Source organism: Crinia signifera, chromosome 1 (assembly GCF_055691185.1).
Source record: "Crinia signifera chromosome 1, ASM5569118v1, whole genome shotgun sequence".
Lineage (NCBI taxonomy): Eukaryota > Metazoa > Chordata > Amphibia > Anura > Myobatrachidae > Crinia > Crinia signifera.
Genome location: NC_139217.1, coordinates 450,574,364 through 450,591,695, shown reverse-complemented (window position 1 = coordinate 450,591,695; position 17,332 = coordinate 450,574,364). Strand labels below are relative to the sequence as shown.

The following is a 17,332-nucleotide window of genomic DNA, read 5'->3' as shown; positions in this document are numbered from 1 at the left end:
CATGAATACACAGACAGCCAAGTTTTCATCATTATCACGGCTTATTTTGCCAAAAGGAAGGCAATGCTATATTGCTTGTACTACCTATATCAGGCCTGGCAAAACTGTGGCCCTCCAGCTGTTGTGAATCTACACATCCCAACATGCCTTGCCATAGTTTTAGCATTCTCTAATAGCAAAACTGTGGCAAGGCATGATGGGACTTGTAGTTTCACAACAGCTGGAGGGCCATACAGTAGTTTGGACTTGCCTGATCTACATAGACTTCTGTAACATATACAGCTTATATGAAGGACATTAGAAGGTTGCAATACCACAATGATTAAAGTAAAGTAAAGGTGATAATAAACCTTCTGCATGATTTTTCTTGCTCGTTTAATCTGCTTGATGTACCACTGGGCGGCCGGTAGGGAGCAGCGAGCTGCCCTCAGCAGTAGTAGGATTCGCTGGAGGACTCCAGACAGCTTCTGGCGATTGCTCTTCTCCGCTGCCAAGAGAAAGTCACTGGGGTTCTCCTAAGCATTGCAAAGCAAAGGGTTAGGTCATGGAGACCCTTAATGACATCACAGATCACGTCAACAGTATTTATGCAGTTAGTCAGATGCTATTATTCAACCAATGCAATCAGGAGCTAGCCTAGACATCTGCCTATAAGATGGCAAATAATTTTCAAGATTAGCTTACTGACTTTCAAAGCTCTACATGCCCATACTGCCCCACTCCATTACTGCGATCGGTTGATGAAGGACTACTAACAGTACCCAGAATTCCCCTGACTTCATCTGGGGGTCGAGCTTTCAGCGCTGTGGCTCAGACTCTATGGAACTCAATTCCCCGCTCAGGTCGAGAAGCTTCCACTCTGGAAACATTCAAAAATAGACTCAAGACTTTCCTGTTTTCCCAACATTTCACTAATGTCCCTTGTTAAGTTTGTTTTGTATTGTGTGCTGTAAAAGGCTAATGCAAGCACTGTGAGTCCCATTCGGTGAAACGTGCTATATAAATAACATTATTATTTCATTATTATTATTTATTATCAGTTTCTTATATAGCGCATACATATTCCACAGCACTTTACAGAGTATAGTTGAACATAGTCTCTGCCCCAGTGGAGCTTACAATCTATATTCCCTACCACATGTACATGCACACACAGATATTCTAGGGTTAATTTGTTAGGAGCTAATTAACCTACCAGTATATTTTTGGATCGTGGGAGGAAACCGGAGTACCCGGAGGAAACCCACGCAAGCACTGGGAGAATATACAAACTCTGCACAGTTAGGGCCATGGTGGGAATCAAACCCATGACCTCAGTGCTGTGAGGCAGTAATGCTAAACATGTACAGTTAGATTTGTGGGAGTTATTTTGTTTCTGTGCAGGGTAAATACTGGAATCTTACACTGCAATTTAGATTTCCGTTTGAACATACCCCACCCAAATCTAACTCTCTCTGTACATGTTAGATCTGCACCACCTGCAGTGCAGCATGGATTTGTCCTGCGATCAGAAACACTTACCTCACTGACAGAAGAGGGCTGGGGACAGTACAGAGGTGGAGCTGGGAGGTACAGCTGCTCCGGCACCAGGCCACACAGCTTCCGGCTGAGATCCTTAGCTGACTCCATTAGCTGGTGCAAGGTTTCGGTGAGGATCTCCGCATCAGACATTACCGCTGCCTTCAGCATCTCCTGTACAGAACTGAACAGTACATCGGCATCTTCTTCCTCGATGGGATCTGCAGGGTGCAGAAATGCAATGAAGTCAAGGTAAAGGCATGCGTTTGTATTGTGTAGTTACACCACTGCCCATAGCAACTGCTCCAAGTTATAGAAGTTCTCATACATCACCTACATCTCTATCACACACACACACACATTAGTTCTTCTCTCATATATAAGCTGGCACCTATAGCCTGGGCATTAGCAGCGATTACCAGTGAACTGTTTGGCTTCAGTATGACCCTTATGTAAGGTCTCTGTACTTGGAGGATGGCCGAGGAATGACTGTAGCTTCTCCTGGAATATGTGCGTGGGAGACAGATACAGCGGCATTGGTGGAAACTTCCCCTTATTCCTGAAAGCATGCAAAATAAAAGACAGGTTAAAACAAATATTAAGAAACAACCCTACATCATTGTATTGTGTCATTTACCCTTCCTTAAGGGGAGATACATCAAACTGCATGAAGAAGGATAGGTGATGAAGTTGACCGATTGTGTGTGTGTGTGTGTGTGTGTGTGTGTGTGTGTGTGTGTGTGTGTGTGTACCTTCCTTCTTCCTTGCCCACTCATGCCTTGGGCTTGCTACTAAACTGGTGGGCCAGGCACTGTTGGAGTTTTAATTGAACTCTTTTGGTGCCTGCCAGCCAAGCCTATACCCACAATAATGATTCCTCCTGTGTCCCCTAGTGGACTAAAAAAGAAAATTTAATAAATCTCCCCCTTTTTTTGTATATTAATTATTCCAAAATTTTCACATACAAGGCATACAAGTCATCAATTATGTACATAAATAAATACACATACATGTAAATATACACACATATATACATACTAGGTGATTCATCGCGCCCTACGGGCGCTCTTCACACCGTCGTAAGGGGCTGCGCCCCCTTAATTTGTGAACATTTGTATATGAGAAAGATGGTTAGAATTGTATGAAAGATGCCTGTATTGCAACTTGAGTTATAGGTGAAATGTGTTAAATAGAGAGCATATGATGTAAAAGGGGGTGTGTATTGTTTTGTTTAATTAAAAAGCGGTTACAGAGTAAGATGTACATTGATAGTGTGGATGGTACAGTGACATTTGTGGGTGTGGGGCTGTGTGTGCGTGTTGTTTAGGTGTGTGTGCAATAGTATAGTAGGGTGTTTCTAAGTCAGCGGCTCCCCACTGGCGGAGGTCACAACACAGGAAAACAGGAGGCTGGGTAGTGATAGGGGTGTGTGGGCATAAGGGGGACTAAAGAGGAGGGTGGGAGATACTGTGCAGCTTCTGCCAGTGGGTGAGGGTCCAGCGTGGCAGTACAGGAGTACAGGATGGTGGCCCTTAGTCAGTGTCTCCTCCTACTGGGTGGGAGTTCGGGTGCATGAGAGCTGGAGGCTGGGCTATGAGGCATGATAGGGGCATGTGGGCAAAACAGCGTCAGCGACTCCCCAGTGGTGGAAGTTACGGTTCAGGAGAGCAGGAAGCTGGGTAGTGATAGGGGTGTGTGAGTATACGGGGGACTAAAGTGGGGCTTAGGGGTGCTGCCGTGGGTGGATGCCGTGAATTGCGGGAGGGGGGTCGCGGGGGGGGGGGGGGGGGTGTGGGTACCGCGAATTGTGGGAGGGGGGGGGCGCGGGGGGTTGCAGTGAATCGCGGGAGGGTGGGTCGCGGGGGGTTGCCGCAATGACAGGAGGGGGGTCAGGGGTGGGGAATCGCGGTAGGGGGGTCGTGGGGGGCACCGTGAACAGTGGGAGGGGTTGGCGCGAATCGTGGGAGGGGGGGTCGCGGGGTGCCACAATCGCAGGAGGGGGGGGTGTCACGGGGTGGGGCCGCGAATCGCAGGAGTCACAGGGGGTGCCGCGAATTGCGGGGGGTGTGCTGCAAATCGCGGGAGGGGGGTCGCGGGGGTGCCGCGAATCGCCACAAGAAAAAATCAACACAGAAAGTTCAACACATGTAAATGTTGACATAAGTGTGGCACTTCATCGGTGTCCATGTCGACACATGAGAATGAATATGAAAACATTAAAAAAAAGAAAAATAAATATTCAAAAACTCATGTCAACCTTTTTCATTGTCGACCATAGCCGTGCCACTGTTTTGCATGTGCCATTTAATCCTGGGGTTGCCGTGAATCGCGCGCGGGGGTGGGGGGGAGGGAGGAGGTGAGGGGTTTCCGCGAATCACGGGAGGAGGGGTCGTGGGTGGATGCCGTGAATTGCGGGAGGGGGGGTCGCGGGGGGGGGGTGTGGGTGCTGCGAATTGTGGGAGGGGGGCGCGGGGGGGGTTTGCAGTGAATCGCGGGAGGGTGGGTCGCGGGGGCGGGGGGTTGCCGCAATGACAGGAGGGGGGGTCAGGGGTGGGGAATCGCGGTAGGGGGAGTCGTGGGGGGCACCGTGAACCGCGGGAGGGGGGGCCCGGGGGGTTGGCGCGAATCGTGGGAGGGGGGGTCGCGAGGTGCCGTGCATCGCAGGAGGGGGGCTGTCACGGGGTGGGGCCGTGAATCGCAAGAGTCACCGGGGGTGCCGCGAATTGTGGGGGGTGTGCTGCAAGTCCCGGGAGGGGGGTCGTGGGGGGTGCTGCGAATTGCCACAAGAAAAAATCAACACAGAAAGGTCAACACATGTAAATGTTGACATAAGTGTGGCACTTCATTGGTGTCCATGTCGACACATGAGAATGAATATGAAAACATTGAAAAAGTGAAAAATAAATCTTGTCAACCTTTTTCATTGTCGACCATAGCCATGTCAGTGTTTTGCATGTGCCATTTAATCGTGGGGATGCCGTGAATGGGGGGTAGGGAGGGAGGTGCATACCTCCCAACATGACCCTCTCCAGGAGGGACACATTGCTCTGTTTCTGGACTTTCTTCTTAATTTATGGATTACCATCAACTGTGCTTAAACACCTTTCTTATCAATTACCCTGTTTAAAACAGGTGATGACAATCATAAATTAAGATGGAAGTCCACAACCCAGCGTTACAGCTCCAGACACACTTTGAGTGACAGATGTAGCCAAATATATAAGAGATACATACACGTGCATATAAATATCATTTGTAGCTTACAATTTCCTGCCTTTCTCTCTTTTTTCCCTTTGCTTACAGTTCACACTACAACACTTTTATATGGGTCGTAACCCATATAAATACATTTGTATATGTTTCACCATACCACAATGTATTCACTAGTTCCTTAGCACCATCTAAAAGGACACCCTACTTCGTATAGTTCAAATACCCCCCTACATATTCAGATCATTCGCATATGCTCTCCATTTAACCAATTCTAGAGAATTGTTCAATAATCTTAAATTATACTATTACTTTAATAATTGAAACTTGCATCATATTAATACATTTCCATTTCCACACACAGGAAGAGTGTGGACAGGCAAGTGTGAATAAGGTCATCTTCCCACACTTTTTCCCATATTACATTTACTATTAAATATTACCATAATAAGGGGGGTATTCAATCCCCGTCGCTATTTCCGACGGGACAAATAGCGGCGGGCACCTATTCAATGCTGTCTTGTCCGACAGCATTGAGAGGCAGATTGACAGACCAGGCCCGACTTTAAAAGCTGTCAGGCCCGTTTTATTGCGATCACAGACGAATCTTGACAATCCATGGCCGTTTAGGCGGACACGCCCCCCTGTTCACCGATCATTAAATCCTGTCTGGCGGTATGCTGTCGAGCAAAACATTGCCATATAAAATGCCAGCGATCCTCTACTTTACATCGCTGGTATCTCCCCTCAGCCCAGCTTGAAAAATTGTTACGGAGGGGTGCGATACACCCTATGCATCACATAATAATGCACCTGCTGGTATGGGTTGAGTATCCCTTATCCGAAAGGCTCAGGACCACGAGCATTTTGGATAAGGGATTTTTTTCAGATTTGAAATTTATATATTTTTTCCATACTTACCTGGTCCCCTGATAGTTACCCGACGTCCACGGCAGCCTTTGTGATCCTTTTCTGCGGCATCTCCGGTCCCAGGGGTGCATTTTGCGAGTGATGTCACCAGCGCACTCGCGCAATGCACCCCTGGGACCGGAGATGCCACTGAAGAGGATTCCGGAGGCCGCCGTGGACATTGGGGTACGAGGTAAGTATGAAAAAAAGGGGCGGGGTAAATAAAATAAAATATTATGAAAAACCACGGTATTCAGAATATTTTGGTTTTTGGAATACACGGACCTGTATCTAGTAAATGATGTTGTAAATTTAATAAAGCCCAGTATTACTTTCCATTGCTTTTCCCAATACATCTCCCCTTAGTAGTGTTTCATTGGTTGTAGTAGCAGAGTTGCGGTTGCGGAACAGTAACTTACTCATCAGGAATGCTTTCTCTGTGCAGGTTATAAGCCACTGCCATTGCTACAGACATCTTCCAGTCTCCCAGCTTGTCTGCCACCCATGCAGCCTCCAGTACCAAGCCGCCAACTAGCAGCAAGTCCAGCGCATACTCCACAGTCCATACGCTGGAGAGATTCTGTTCTCGCACCACGCCGGCCACAACACTGTGCTGTAGAGTAATGACTCTGGGAAAGCGGTCTGGAATAAAGTCATAAATTAAGTCATCGCATGCAATTCCAACCCTTAGTAGCAGAACTAGTGCAACTTACACATATCCCTGTATCGGCTCAAACTACACACAAGAAAGGCAGAAGTAAAATACAGTATACCCCATGCCTATGTACCAATTGTGGGGAAGGCCCACAGACTGGCCGGGCCTGTTGTAGGAAATATAGGGGCCCATCAATAATACTATATCAAGTACCCCAGGATGTATGAAGGAGGGACCGCAGACTGTAGGTGCAGATTCATACATGCCGCCGATAGGATCTCATATTGCAATGTGATCCTGAGCTGGAAGATCCTTCTCAAGGACCTTGACAAAGCTGTGAGAATGGACAGTGAAATGCGTCGGTGCCTAGGAGAGCAACCTGTTACCCTGCATTCTTGGTCCATGACACACTCCACCTATTGGACTCCAGAACCTGCCATTTCCCCATACCATAGAGAGGACAAACGGGTCATAACAATCATTCTTGGTCAATGACACACTCCACCTATTGGACTCAGAACCTGACATTTCCCCATACCATAGAGAGAACAAACAGGTCATAACATGCATTCTTGGTCCATGACACACTCCACCTATTGGACTCAGAACCTGCTATTTCACCATACCATAGAGAGGACAAACGGGTCATAACAATCATTCTTGGTCCATGACACACTCCACCTATTGGACTCCAGAAACTGCCATTTCCCCATACCATAGAGAGGACAAACTGGTCATAACATGCATTCTTGGTCCATGACACACTCGTCCTATTGGACTCCAGAACCTGCCATTTCACCATACCATAGAGAGGACCAACTGGTCATAACATGCATTCTTGGTCCATGACACACTCGTCCTATTGGACTCCAGAACCTGCCATTTCACCATACCATAGAGAGAACAAATGGGTCATAACATCCACTCCATAGATCTTCCTACAGCGGTCTTCTGCCATTCATGCCCATACAGGGAACCGTGTTATTGTGAGGACAAGCGGATTCCAAGAACCCCAGTATTCCTCCAATGGTGAGATTATATCTACTCCATTATTCTACAGGTGGAACTTTGTGCAAAAAAAGACCATCAATTTGTCTATGGAGAGACTGGCCACACCCAAATGGATGCACTCCTAACACATCCCATACAGCCATACCAATCTAAATATTTGTGCTTCAAGTATTGATACATTTGATGTAGATTAAATTTGCATTTTTATGTTAATAAATTATTTTAATATATTTCTTTAAAAGTATTTCAGACAATACCACTAATTATTATTTTTAAAGCGCTATTCGTGTTTTCACTTTTTAATGTATTCTATATCGTGACTATCCCCTTCCCCCAGCAGCTGCTTTTAGAAAATCAGCTCATTATAGCGCCTGAATCCCGTACCTTTGGTAATTGTTTTTTTAGTCATAATGTCAAACTGTTGTGTAACCGAAGGCAACAAAGAGAACAGACAAGCCATGCTGGAACTGTGTAAAACTACAAGTCCCATCATGCTTTGCCTCAGTTTTGCTATTAGGGAATGCTTAAACTATGGCAAGGCATGCTGGGAAGTGTAGTTTCACAAGCGCTGGAGGGCCACAGTTTGGACATGCCAGGTGTAGTAAATGCACAATAGTGAACACATAAGGTTTATACAACCAGTGACAGTGTTGGCTTCACCTGTACCTGTGGTAATATGAAGAGGGGCCAGGCCACGGACATTGTGTGGAGGGAACACATACAGCAGCTGGTTAGTGAAGTACGCAGCCATGAAGCGACCCATAGATTGGATCACAGCCAGCGCTGCTTCTGAGTGAACCTTTACAAAAGGTTTCCATCCATTGTCAGGGCCTGCAGGAGAAGGGAAGGAATATACAGCTTGTTAAAATACAATTAATATACAGCACCATATGTGCTCAGGACATACAAGTAGCTGATTGGAAGCAAGGAACAGCACGGGAAAGTGATCTAGAAGGCATTTAGGGGGGATGCTCTAACATCCGCACCCCCCTTACTGCCGCCCATCGCTGGCTACCGCTAACATAATTATTGCATATGCTGTAACATATGCGATAATTATGGCAAAGGACAGCTCTTGCGTTAAGAGCTGTCCTTTGCGGTGGGAGACAGCTGGTCCCACTGGGACCCAGCGGCTCCCCCCTCCCTCCCTTACCCGGCACTGCTGCTGCGCCGGGCTCTCCTCCTCCCTGCACCCGGAAGAGGATCATAGTGCAGGGAGGAGGAGGTCACAGGTCCAGGCAGCACAGTTCTGTGCTGCCCAGCCACAGGTGAGGGGGGGGGGGGGGGGGGCAGTGCGGGGCAGCGGTGGGTCGCGTTAGAGTATCCCCTTTAGACGGCTGCAGGGAATAAGTAAATCTTCCAGCGCTTCTCTATTACCTCTTCGTGTTAGAAGCCCATATGCTTCTATGGGGTATAGCCAGATTTTTCTGCTGATGCCCCCGTCGTGATAACCCGGCAGGGGATGCTTAGAGCATCCCAAAATGCTGTAAAACCCCGATAACGGGGGTTTTACAGCATTTTTAGTTTAGAGAATCTCCCCCTTAGTACAGTATTCCACCCCTGACATTCTTCCATCTTCATCTCATCTCTCCTTGAGAAATCTCTCAACAGCAAATGGAATAAATAAAGTTGAACATAATAATTATGGGTGTTTTGCAGTGGCGGATCGTACCTTATGGTAGGAGGGGGGCTGCCGCTGGACGCGATGCCACCGCCGCTCCTCCTAGTCTCCGCCGCGTTCTCAGTGCCTGTACTATGATGACAGGGACTGGCACATGCGCAGCACCGACCTCCGCGCATGCGGCCAGCTTCTATGGGCTGCTTCGTCAACAGCCTATAGAAGGGAAAGCTCCTCTATAATACAGATGTCATGCACCGGGACGTAGGTACTGCAGCCCAGAGGGAGGGAACACCTCCCAATGGGACTGCCTTGGGGACTGACAGGTCAGACTTCCAATTGGAAGTCACTGGCAGTCACAGTGAAGCCAGTGCAGTCTCACAGACTGCATCTGGCTTAACTACAGTGGCGGATTTTTACCTGTCGGGGGGGCTGCAGTCCCTGCAGCCCATAATTAAAAGACGCCACTGGTGTTTTGTGATACAGTAGTACTGCAGACATTTTTTTCTAAAGTTCCTTTATAATTTAAATACTAGTAACCGGCCCCGTGAGAACACGGTTTTCCCTCCCAGCCAACCAATGATCTCCCTGTCCCTCGCTAGGGGCTGCCCTGCATGTACAGACATTCAGCGCCTGCTGGTAGCGGTCAGAAGATGTACATGTACCAGACAAGATCTCACCGTGACTATCCTGCTCCGTCTCTGTGAGAAGACTGGAACGTATCAGCATCTCTCTCACCAGCTGGTCGCACATGCCTTGTGCATCATTTAGATTGTAGTTATACAGGTAACAGTAGAGTAAGGCCAGGTAATATCGAGTCTGCAGTAACCCGCATCTCCTGCCTCCTAGACAGGACCAAAAGTACATATATCAATTAGACACAATCTGTAATCTCTGACGTTATAAGCTGCTAAGGCGTAGTCTGTCCCCACTTAAATATTAATACAGGTCGGGTCTCCCTTATCCGTGTATTCCAAAACCTGAAATATTCCGAAAACCGTGGTATTTCTGAATATTTTGGGTTTTGATTCCCCCCACTCCCTTTTTTTCATACTTACCTCGTCCTCAGATGTCCACGGCGGCCTCTGGGATCCTCTCCAGCGGTATCTCCTGTCCAAGGGGTACATTGCGTGATCACGCACTTGCGCAATGCACCCTTAGGACCGGAGATGCAGATGAAGAGGATCCTGATGGCCGCCGTGGAAGCCGGGGGACACTGTGGAGGTCGGGGGTCCATCGGGGTACCACCAGGGGACCAGGTGAGTATGGCAAAAAAATATATATATTCCAAAAACCGAAAAAAATCCCTTATCCAAAATGCTTGTGGTCCTGAGCATTTCGGATAAGGGATACTCAACGTATAATAGCAGGATACTGTTGTTAGTCACTATACAGGAAACAGATGACAGAGCAGATACTGTACCTACTAAACAGTGACATAAATATTAATTGTCTAGTTATAGGGAAATATCATTTACCCCGTAGAGTGGTCTCCAGCAGCTGTCTATTCCAGAACTCTACACACTCTTTGTACGACCCCAACAAGTAATATTCTTCCCCTTAAAATGAAAAATAAATAACAATTATTATTTCGAATATCTGCACATGTACATAAGTATCGCTATGTATCATCGTCATTCTCCCCATTCTGGTCTCAGATCTGTAGAACCGGTCTGCTGCTGCTGCAACCAGATCTGCACTTCATGCGTTCGCCAAAAGAGATGACGTCATAACCGGAGCTTCTATATATAGAGTTTGCCCTAGCTACAAGGACAGCACAGCATTCTATGGGGGTTATTCAGCAGTCCTGCAGATTCCCGAAAAATTGCAGATCATGGATTTCGTGAATCTGCGCATGTGCATTGCGACCAAAGTCTAAGTAGCGATGTGGGGGGTGGCAATGGAATGTTGCGGGTTGCAGACCAGATTACGTTTGGGGAGGTTTGCAGCCAGGGAACAGCCGGTAGTGTATGAGTGCTTTACTGTGTAGCGAAGTTCTCACGAAATATTGCTGCTGCATCACGGGGAAGCCTTGCCCTTTGCTGGGTGGCCAGCTGCAGCCTGCTCCCTATGGGGAGATTCAGACCGGTTCATACAGGTCTGAATTTGGCCAGGTTTTTCGATGGTCTGCGTATCCGCATATGTGTATATGCCCATGTGCAGACCCCCTACGCCTTCTCTGGGTGGACATCTGACGTCACATGATGTCAGCGCGTGTTTTCGGCGATCATCAGTTTAGTCTGGCTTTTATTTCCGAAGGGGAGAAAAATCATGGTGACCATCGAATGATTTCTCTCCCCTTCGGCCACATGCTAGGGGGTGTGTTCTCGTACATCCCCTCGCATGCTAGCGGCCCTGACCTGTTGGCTAGGCCCTGTCCTTTGTGACATTACCGTTCACAGGCAGAAGACTGATGCTCTGGTGGAGGTGTTCTCCAGCCGCCTGCAGCTCGGCTTGTAGGTGACACAGGAGAAACCCAATGGCCTTTTCTTCTTTTTCCACTCCAGCCGCCATCTGCATGGACCAGCTGACAGAGATCTGTTTTCTCAGCCGGTTCTGGTACCAAAGGGTCTGATTATACAAGAGTCGCCACAGAACAGCCAGCCTGTAACACAAATAGGATTAAATGGAGAGAGATAAAGTGCCAGCCAATCGCTTCCAACTGCCACATGACAGGATGTGTTTTAAAAGGATGACAGTTAGGGGTGCATTGGCTGGTACTTTGGGGGCAGGTGTACAATACTTAAGGGGCCCATACATCTGCCGACTCAATCCTCTGATCCCGCGACCTGTCGACACCACCATGGGTGTCGATGATCAGCGATCCATTGGCAGATCAGGGACATTAAACATGAGTCTCAATTCCGCGATACCCGTCGGGAATCGGTGAATCAGGATTAGCTGGGCTAGTGTTGCATAACAAGCGATGGGCCTAATTCAGTAAGGATCGCAAAGCAAGCTCTTTTTCTAATGGACAAAACCATGTGCACTGCAGGTGGGGCAGATGTAACATGTGAGTTACACTTGGGTGGTGTGTTCACACTGAAATCTAAATTGCAGTGTAAAATTAAAGCAGGCAACATTTACCCTGCGCAGAATAACCCCCCCAAATCTAACTCTCTCTGTTACATCTGCCCCACCTGCAGTGCCCCATGGTTTTGCCCATTAGAGAAAGATTTTGTCCGCAATGCTATTGGCGGGACAACCAAACCGGTTCCTCGCATTAGGGACAGAATCAGACTATAAAGAGAACATGGATTCGGGTTTGGAGAAATCTACGAAAACAAGCGACAAGAGGAATATTCCTGTTCTTCCAGAAAACATGCCCTGCACTGGTACTGGAAGTCTCTGCTACTACTACTGCTGCAGTACAGCTCCGTCTGAGCGCACACAACAGATTACTGATTACCATTTAATTCAAAGTTGTTGCCCTATCTTATATAATTACTGGTGTAATGGGTGGCAGAAAATGTGAGCGCTACAAAAATAAATAATAAATGTAAATGTACCTTTTCTCTGACTTTGCCCTGTGAATCGCTGGCTTTGGCGGATCCCTAAACACATGGTGCACAGGGAAGACACCCTGCGTCTGTATCATTGTTTCAAACATTGGAGTCTTCAGTGAGTCCAGGTGAGCTACACGGACCACCGCAGACGTCGTGGACGAAGACTCAGAATGCAAGCTATAGATTGCGTCCAAGTTCTGGGAAACCGTCTTTAACAAACAAAAGCTTTCTAGCAGGCTCTTGGAGTAGAGATGCTGGTGCTGGACCAGGACCAACTTGATGGTCTCCGCGGTCAGTTTTATCATGTGTCCGATAGCTTGTCGTGGTGCCACGTCCCAGTGTAGCAGTGTAAGGCACTGTTGGATTACAGCGATGTAAGCTGCCCAGGGACTGCCTCTCGCTGCCCGTTTTGAGGGTTTACCGGTGTTTAAAACCGGGCATTTGGGGCTCTGTAGGATAAGCAGGAAGTGAGCCAGGCAGCCCACTGTGTAGTGCAGCAATGTGCTGGTCTCTGCTGCGTTGCTCATGGTCACTCCTATGGCCCACGTGGTCAGTAAGGTCCTTCTGATGCGGAGCAGATCAGTCATCACGTCGCTCTTTTCCGTGGAATGGTCTACGGCGTGGATGGTGTCAAACATGGAAGCAAACTCAAGTCGGCCTTGCTCAGCTCTGCCCAGTGTGCTGTCATAGGGGGCTTTAATATAGTCCTGATCGTCCGACTCCTCGTCATCATCCTGAGGACAGAAATCGGTTATGTGCTGCTACCACTGCTCAAACAAGTCATCTTCTACAAACTAAACCAATGGAGCCAGTGTAGTGTCACACACATGAGCTTTACGCATCCAAATAATATATTTGGCTTTTCTGTCAGACTCTCCTCCATCGTCCACCTTACACATGTTTCCATTCTCTCCTACATCCCCCTCCTTCCCTCAGACTCTTGCCACATCCTCTCCTATGTCCCCCTCCTTCCCTTAGACTATTGACACATCCTCTCCTACTTCCCTCAGACTCTTGCCACATCCTCTCCTACATCCCCCTCCTTCCTTCAGACTCTTGCCACATCCTCTCCTACATCCCCTTGCTTCCCACAGACTCTTGCCACATCCTCTCCTACATCCCCCTCCTTCCCACAGACTCTTGCCACATCCTCTCCTACATCCCCCTCCTTGCCTCAGACTCTTGCTACATCCTCTCCTACACATCCCCCTCCTTCCCAAATCTCACCCCCCCCCCCCCCCGACACCCTCAGAACCACACACCCCGGCAACATCCTCTCCTACATCCCCCTCCTTCCCTCAGACTCTTGCCACATCATCTCCTACATCAGGAAAGGCCAACCTGTGGCTCTCCAGATGTTGTTAAACTACAAATCCCAGCATGCCTTGCCACAGTTTTATTACTTCCTTATAACAAAACTGTGGCAAGGCATGATGGGATTTGTAGTTTGACAACATCTGGAGAGCCACAGGTTGGCCAGGCCTGTCCTACTTCCCCCTCCTTCCCTCAGACTCTTGCCTCATCCTCTCCTATTTCTCTCAGACTCTTGCCACATCCTCACCAACATCCCTCTCCTTCCCTCACACTCTTGCCACATCCTCTCCTACATCCCCCTCCTTCCCTCAGACTCTTGCCACATCCTCTCCTACATCCCCCTCCTTCCCTCAGACTCTTTCCAAATCTTCTCCCCCTGACAACCTCAGAACCACACACCCCGGCAGCATCCTCTCCTACATCCCCCTCCTTCCCTCAGACTCTTGCCACATCATCTCCTACATCCCCCTCCTTCCCTCAGACTCTTGCCACTTCCTCTCCTACATCCCCCTCCTTCCCTCAGACTCTTGCCACTTCCTCTCCTACATCCCCCTCCTTCCCTCCCCTCCTTCCTCACAGCCTTGCACTGCGGCCACATCCTCTCAATCATCCTTACCTCATACCCAGCTCCATCCTCTCATCCATCACCCACACCCCCAGCCACATCCTCTCCTCCATCACCCTCCTTCCCCCTATACCCCCCCCCCCCCCACACACACACACACATATCCTCTCCCCCATCACACTCACAACCTTGCACCCGGCCATATCCTCTCCTCCATCTCCCTCCTTCCTTCACACCCCAAGTACATCCTCTCCTCCATCACCCTCACAACCCGGTCACATCCTCTCCTCCATCACCCTCCTTCCCTCACACTCTAACCACATCCTCTCCATCATTGTCCTTAACTCACACCCAGCTCCATCCTCTCCATCTCCCTTCTTCCCTCATACCCAATACCAGACAGTCATGGCCCAGTCAGTGCCAGGCAGTAGAGTTGCAGTGGCACAGCATATCCCCACATGCATCTGGTCTCCCACCTCCCCTGCAGCCTGCGTGGCCAGGGTGTGTAGTACACTGAGCAAGCACAGACTGCCTGTCACTGCTGCGTTCCCTGGCCACGGGCACAACTCAGAAAGCAGTGGCCTGGGCACACCTGCGGTGCTCTACCTACCAAACCAATCAGTGGTGAATGGCCCTGTGAGAGAAATGTCCCATTCCCCAGGTCGCCCAATCTGCCCCTGCTTTTCTGTCACCCAGTTTAATCCCAGATGTAACTTCTGCTTTTACAACATACTGTAACGATTTTTACACCTCTCCTCATAGACAGGGGACCAAAATGAAAGCCTCTAACGCAGCACATGCAGGCTGCTGTGTAATCACTACAAAGACACTCCAATCTGATGGAAATGTTTTTAGTCATTTTCAAGGAAACCAATTTATAAGACATAATTGAGGGCCATTTGCAAGGATCACATTGGGGACGACGTGAATTACTCATCGCACGCTGGCAATACCTGCAATATCAATTTTTCCAGACGTCCGCAGATTTCATCCTCGTCCTGCAGAAAGCTTGGGGTGGCGGACACTACTGAGGGGGGTTTCCTCGGGTCTTTTAATAATGTGGCTTTTAAAGAAGAAAGTGACCTCAGTTTAATCCCATTTTTCTTAGGCTGCAAAATAAAATATGGTTTCAATAAATAAAGAAACAAAATAAAGGCGGGTTAAATCAGTGTTGATATGGTAACGGGATAAATCCCTTCACCTTTAGTTTCCAGTTTGTTCCCCTAAAATACCCCCCTTTGGCTGTACAGTATTTCTCTTGAGTACTAGAGCAGGGATGGGAAACCTTCGGCCTCCAGCTGTTGTTGAACTGCACATCCCAGCATGCCTTGCTACAGTTTTGCTATTTGGCCATACTAAAACTGTTGCAGGGCATGCTGGGATGGGCAGTTCTACAACATGTGGAGGGCCGAAGATTCCCCACATCCCTGTACTAGAGCAACACAGGGACCTACCACCTGGCTTACACAGACACACATAAACAGTAATGCCGGACCACGTCTTACACACCAAGCGCCCATGGTCTATATGTAACCGATACCTTAACCAGCTGCAGGTTCTGCCGCACGGATTGCAGTCTCTGAGCTGTGTCCAGTAGTAGAGACTTCATGAAGCAATAAGGGGACATATTTTGTGCAAAGCGCAGCACAGTCACCATGTACCCATCAGAAACCATCAGGTAGGGCTGACGCGGGTGACAGCTCACGGAGAATCTCTGCCTCATCAGATCCGCCTCGGACACTACCGAGCCCAGCGAGTCGTTGGCATCACAGTTCTCCTGCATGGGCACAGGGGGTCTAACAAAAAGGGAAAAGAGTGGTGAACACCAGCAGCAGCAGCAGCTTACCTATTTCACTAAATACCTCTGCAAATAATCATAGGGACTACTGACATCAGAAATGATGGTTATGTACTTACATGTTCGCAATGTGCAAAATAATGTCAGCAGGACAGAACTAGTGACAGAAGGAAGCTAGAATGGAAAAATGAGGAATGGAAGATAAATGAAATGACAGATAAAGGCAACAATGAAATAAAAAGGATAGAGAAATACACACGGGAGAGAGAGCGAAAGAGAAAGAAAAAAGAAAGAGCGAAAGAGAGAGACAGAGAGAGAGAGAGAGAAAGAGAGAGAGAGAGAGAGAAAGAGAAAGACACAGAGAGAGAGAGAGAAAGACAGAGAGAGAGAGAGAGAGAGACACAGAGAGAGAGGGAGAAAGACAGAGAGAGAGAGAGAGAGAGAGAGAGAGAGAGAGAGAGAGAGAGAGAGAGAGAGAGAGAGAGAGAGAGAGAGAGACAGATGTATCAAGCTTCAAAAAGTGATAAAACAGAGAGTGATAAGCAGCCAGCCAATCAGCTCCTGCCTGTTATTTTTCAAACCCAGCATGTGACATGGCAGGTAGGAGCTGATTGGCTGGCTGTTTATCACTCTCCATTTTATCACTTTTGAAGCTTGATACATCTGGCCCAGAGGGAGAAAGACAGAGAGAAAGACAGAGAGAGAGAGAGAGAGAGAAAGAGAAAGACACAGAGAGAGAGGGAGAAAGACAGAGAGAGAGAGAGAGAGAGAGAGAGAGAGAGAGAGAGACAGAGAGAGAGAGAGAGAAAGACAGAGAGAGAGAAAGAGAAAGACAGAGAGAGAGAAAGAGAAAGACAGAGAGAGAGAGAGAGAGAGAGAGAGAAAGACACAGAGAGAGAGAGGGAGAGAGAGAAAGACACAGAGAGAGGGAGAAAGACAGACAGAGAGAGAAAGACACAGAGAGAGGGAGAAAGACAGACAGAGAGAGAGAGAAAGACAGAGAGAGAGAGAGAGAGAGAGAGAGAGAGAGAGAGAGAGAGAGAGAGAGAGAGAGAAAGCCAAAGAGAGAGAGAGAGACACACACACACAGAGGGAGAGAGAGAGACACACACACAGAGGGAGAGAGAGAGACACACAGAGAGAGAGAGAGAAAGAGAGCCAAAGAGAGAGAGAGAGAGAGAGAGAGAGAGAGAGAGAGAGAGAGAGAGAGAGAGAGAGAGAGAGAGAG

The 17,332-nt window shown here is 48.3% G+C and overlaps 1 protein-coding gene across 4 annotated transcripts in view; it reads right to left on the bottom strand.

Moving 5' to 3' along the window:
• Nucleotides 1-17,332, bottom strand: part of CPLANE1 (ciliogenesis and planar polarity effector complex subunit 1) — a 76,589-nt gene that overhangs the window by 49,437 nt on the left and 9,820 nt on the right. For all 4 annotated transcript variants that reach the window (XM_083154652.1, XM_083154620.1, XM_083154641.1 and 1 more), the window contains exons 10-20: nt 15,847-16,102; nt 15,260-15,415; nt 12,431-13,161; nt 11,315-11,526; nt 10,400-10,480; nt 9,602-9,766; nt 7,970-8,134; nt 6,057-6,279; nt 1,938-2,077; nt 1,522-1,739; nt 351-515 (exon numbers count right to left, since the gene is read on the bottom strand). In XM_083154652.1, coding sequence (XP_083010778.1) covers nt 351-515; nt 1,522-1,739; nt 1,938-2,077; nt 6,057-6,279; nt 7,970-8,134; nt 9,602-9,766; nt 10,400-10,480; nt 11,315-11,526; nt 12,431-13,161; nt 15,260-15,415; nt 15,847-16,102 — 2,512 coding nt within the window. The remainder of the gene's footprint in view (nt 1-350; nt 516-1,521; nt 1,740-1,937; nt 2,078-6,056; nt 6,280-7,969; nt 8,135-9,601; nt 9,767-10,399; nt 10,481-11,314; nt 11,527-12,430; nt 13,162-15,259; nt 15,416-15,846; nt 16,103-17,332) is intronic.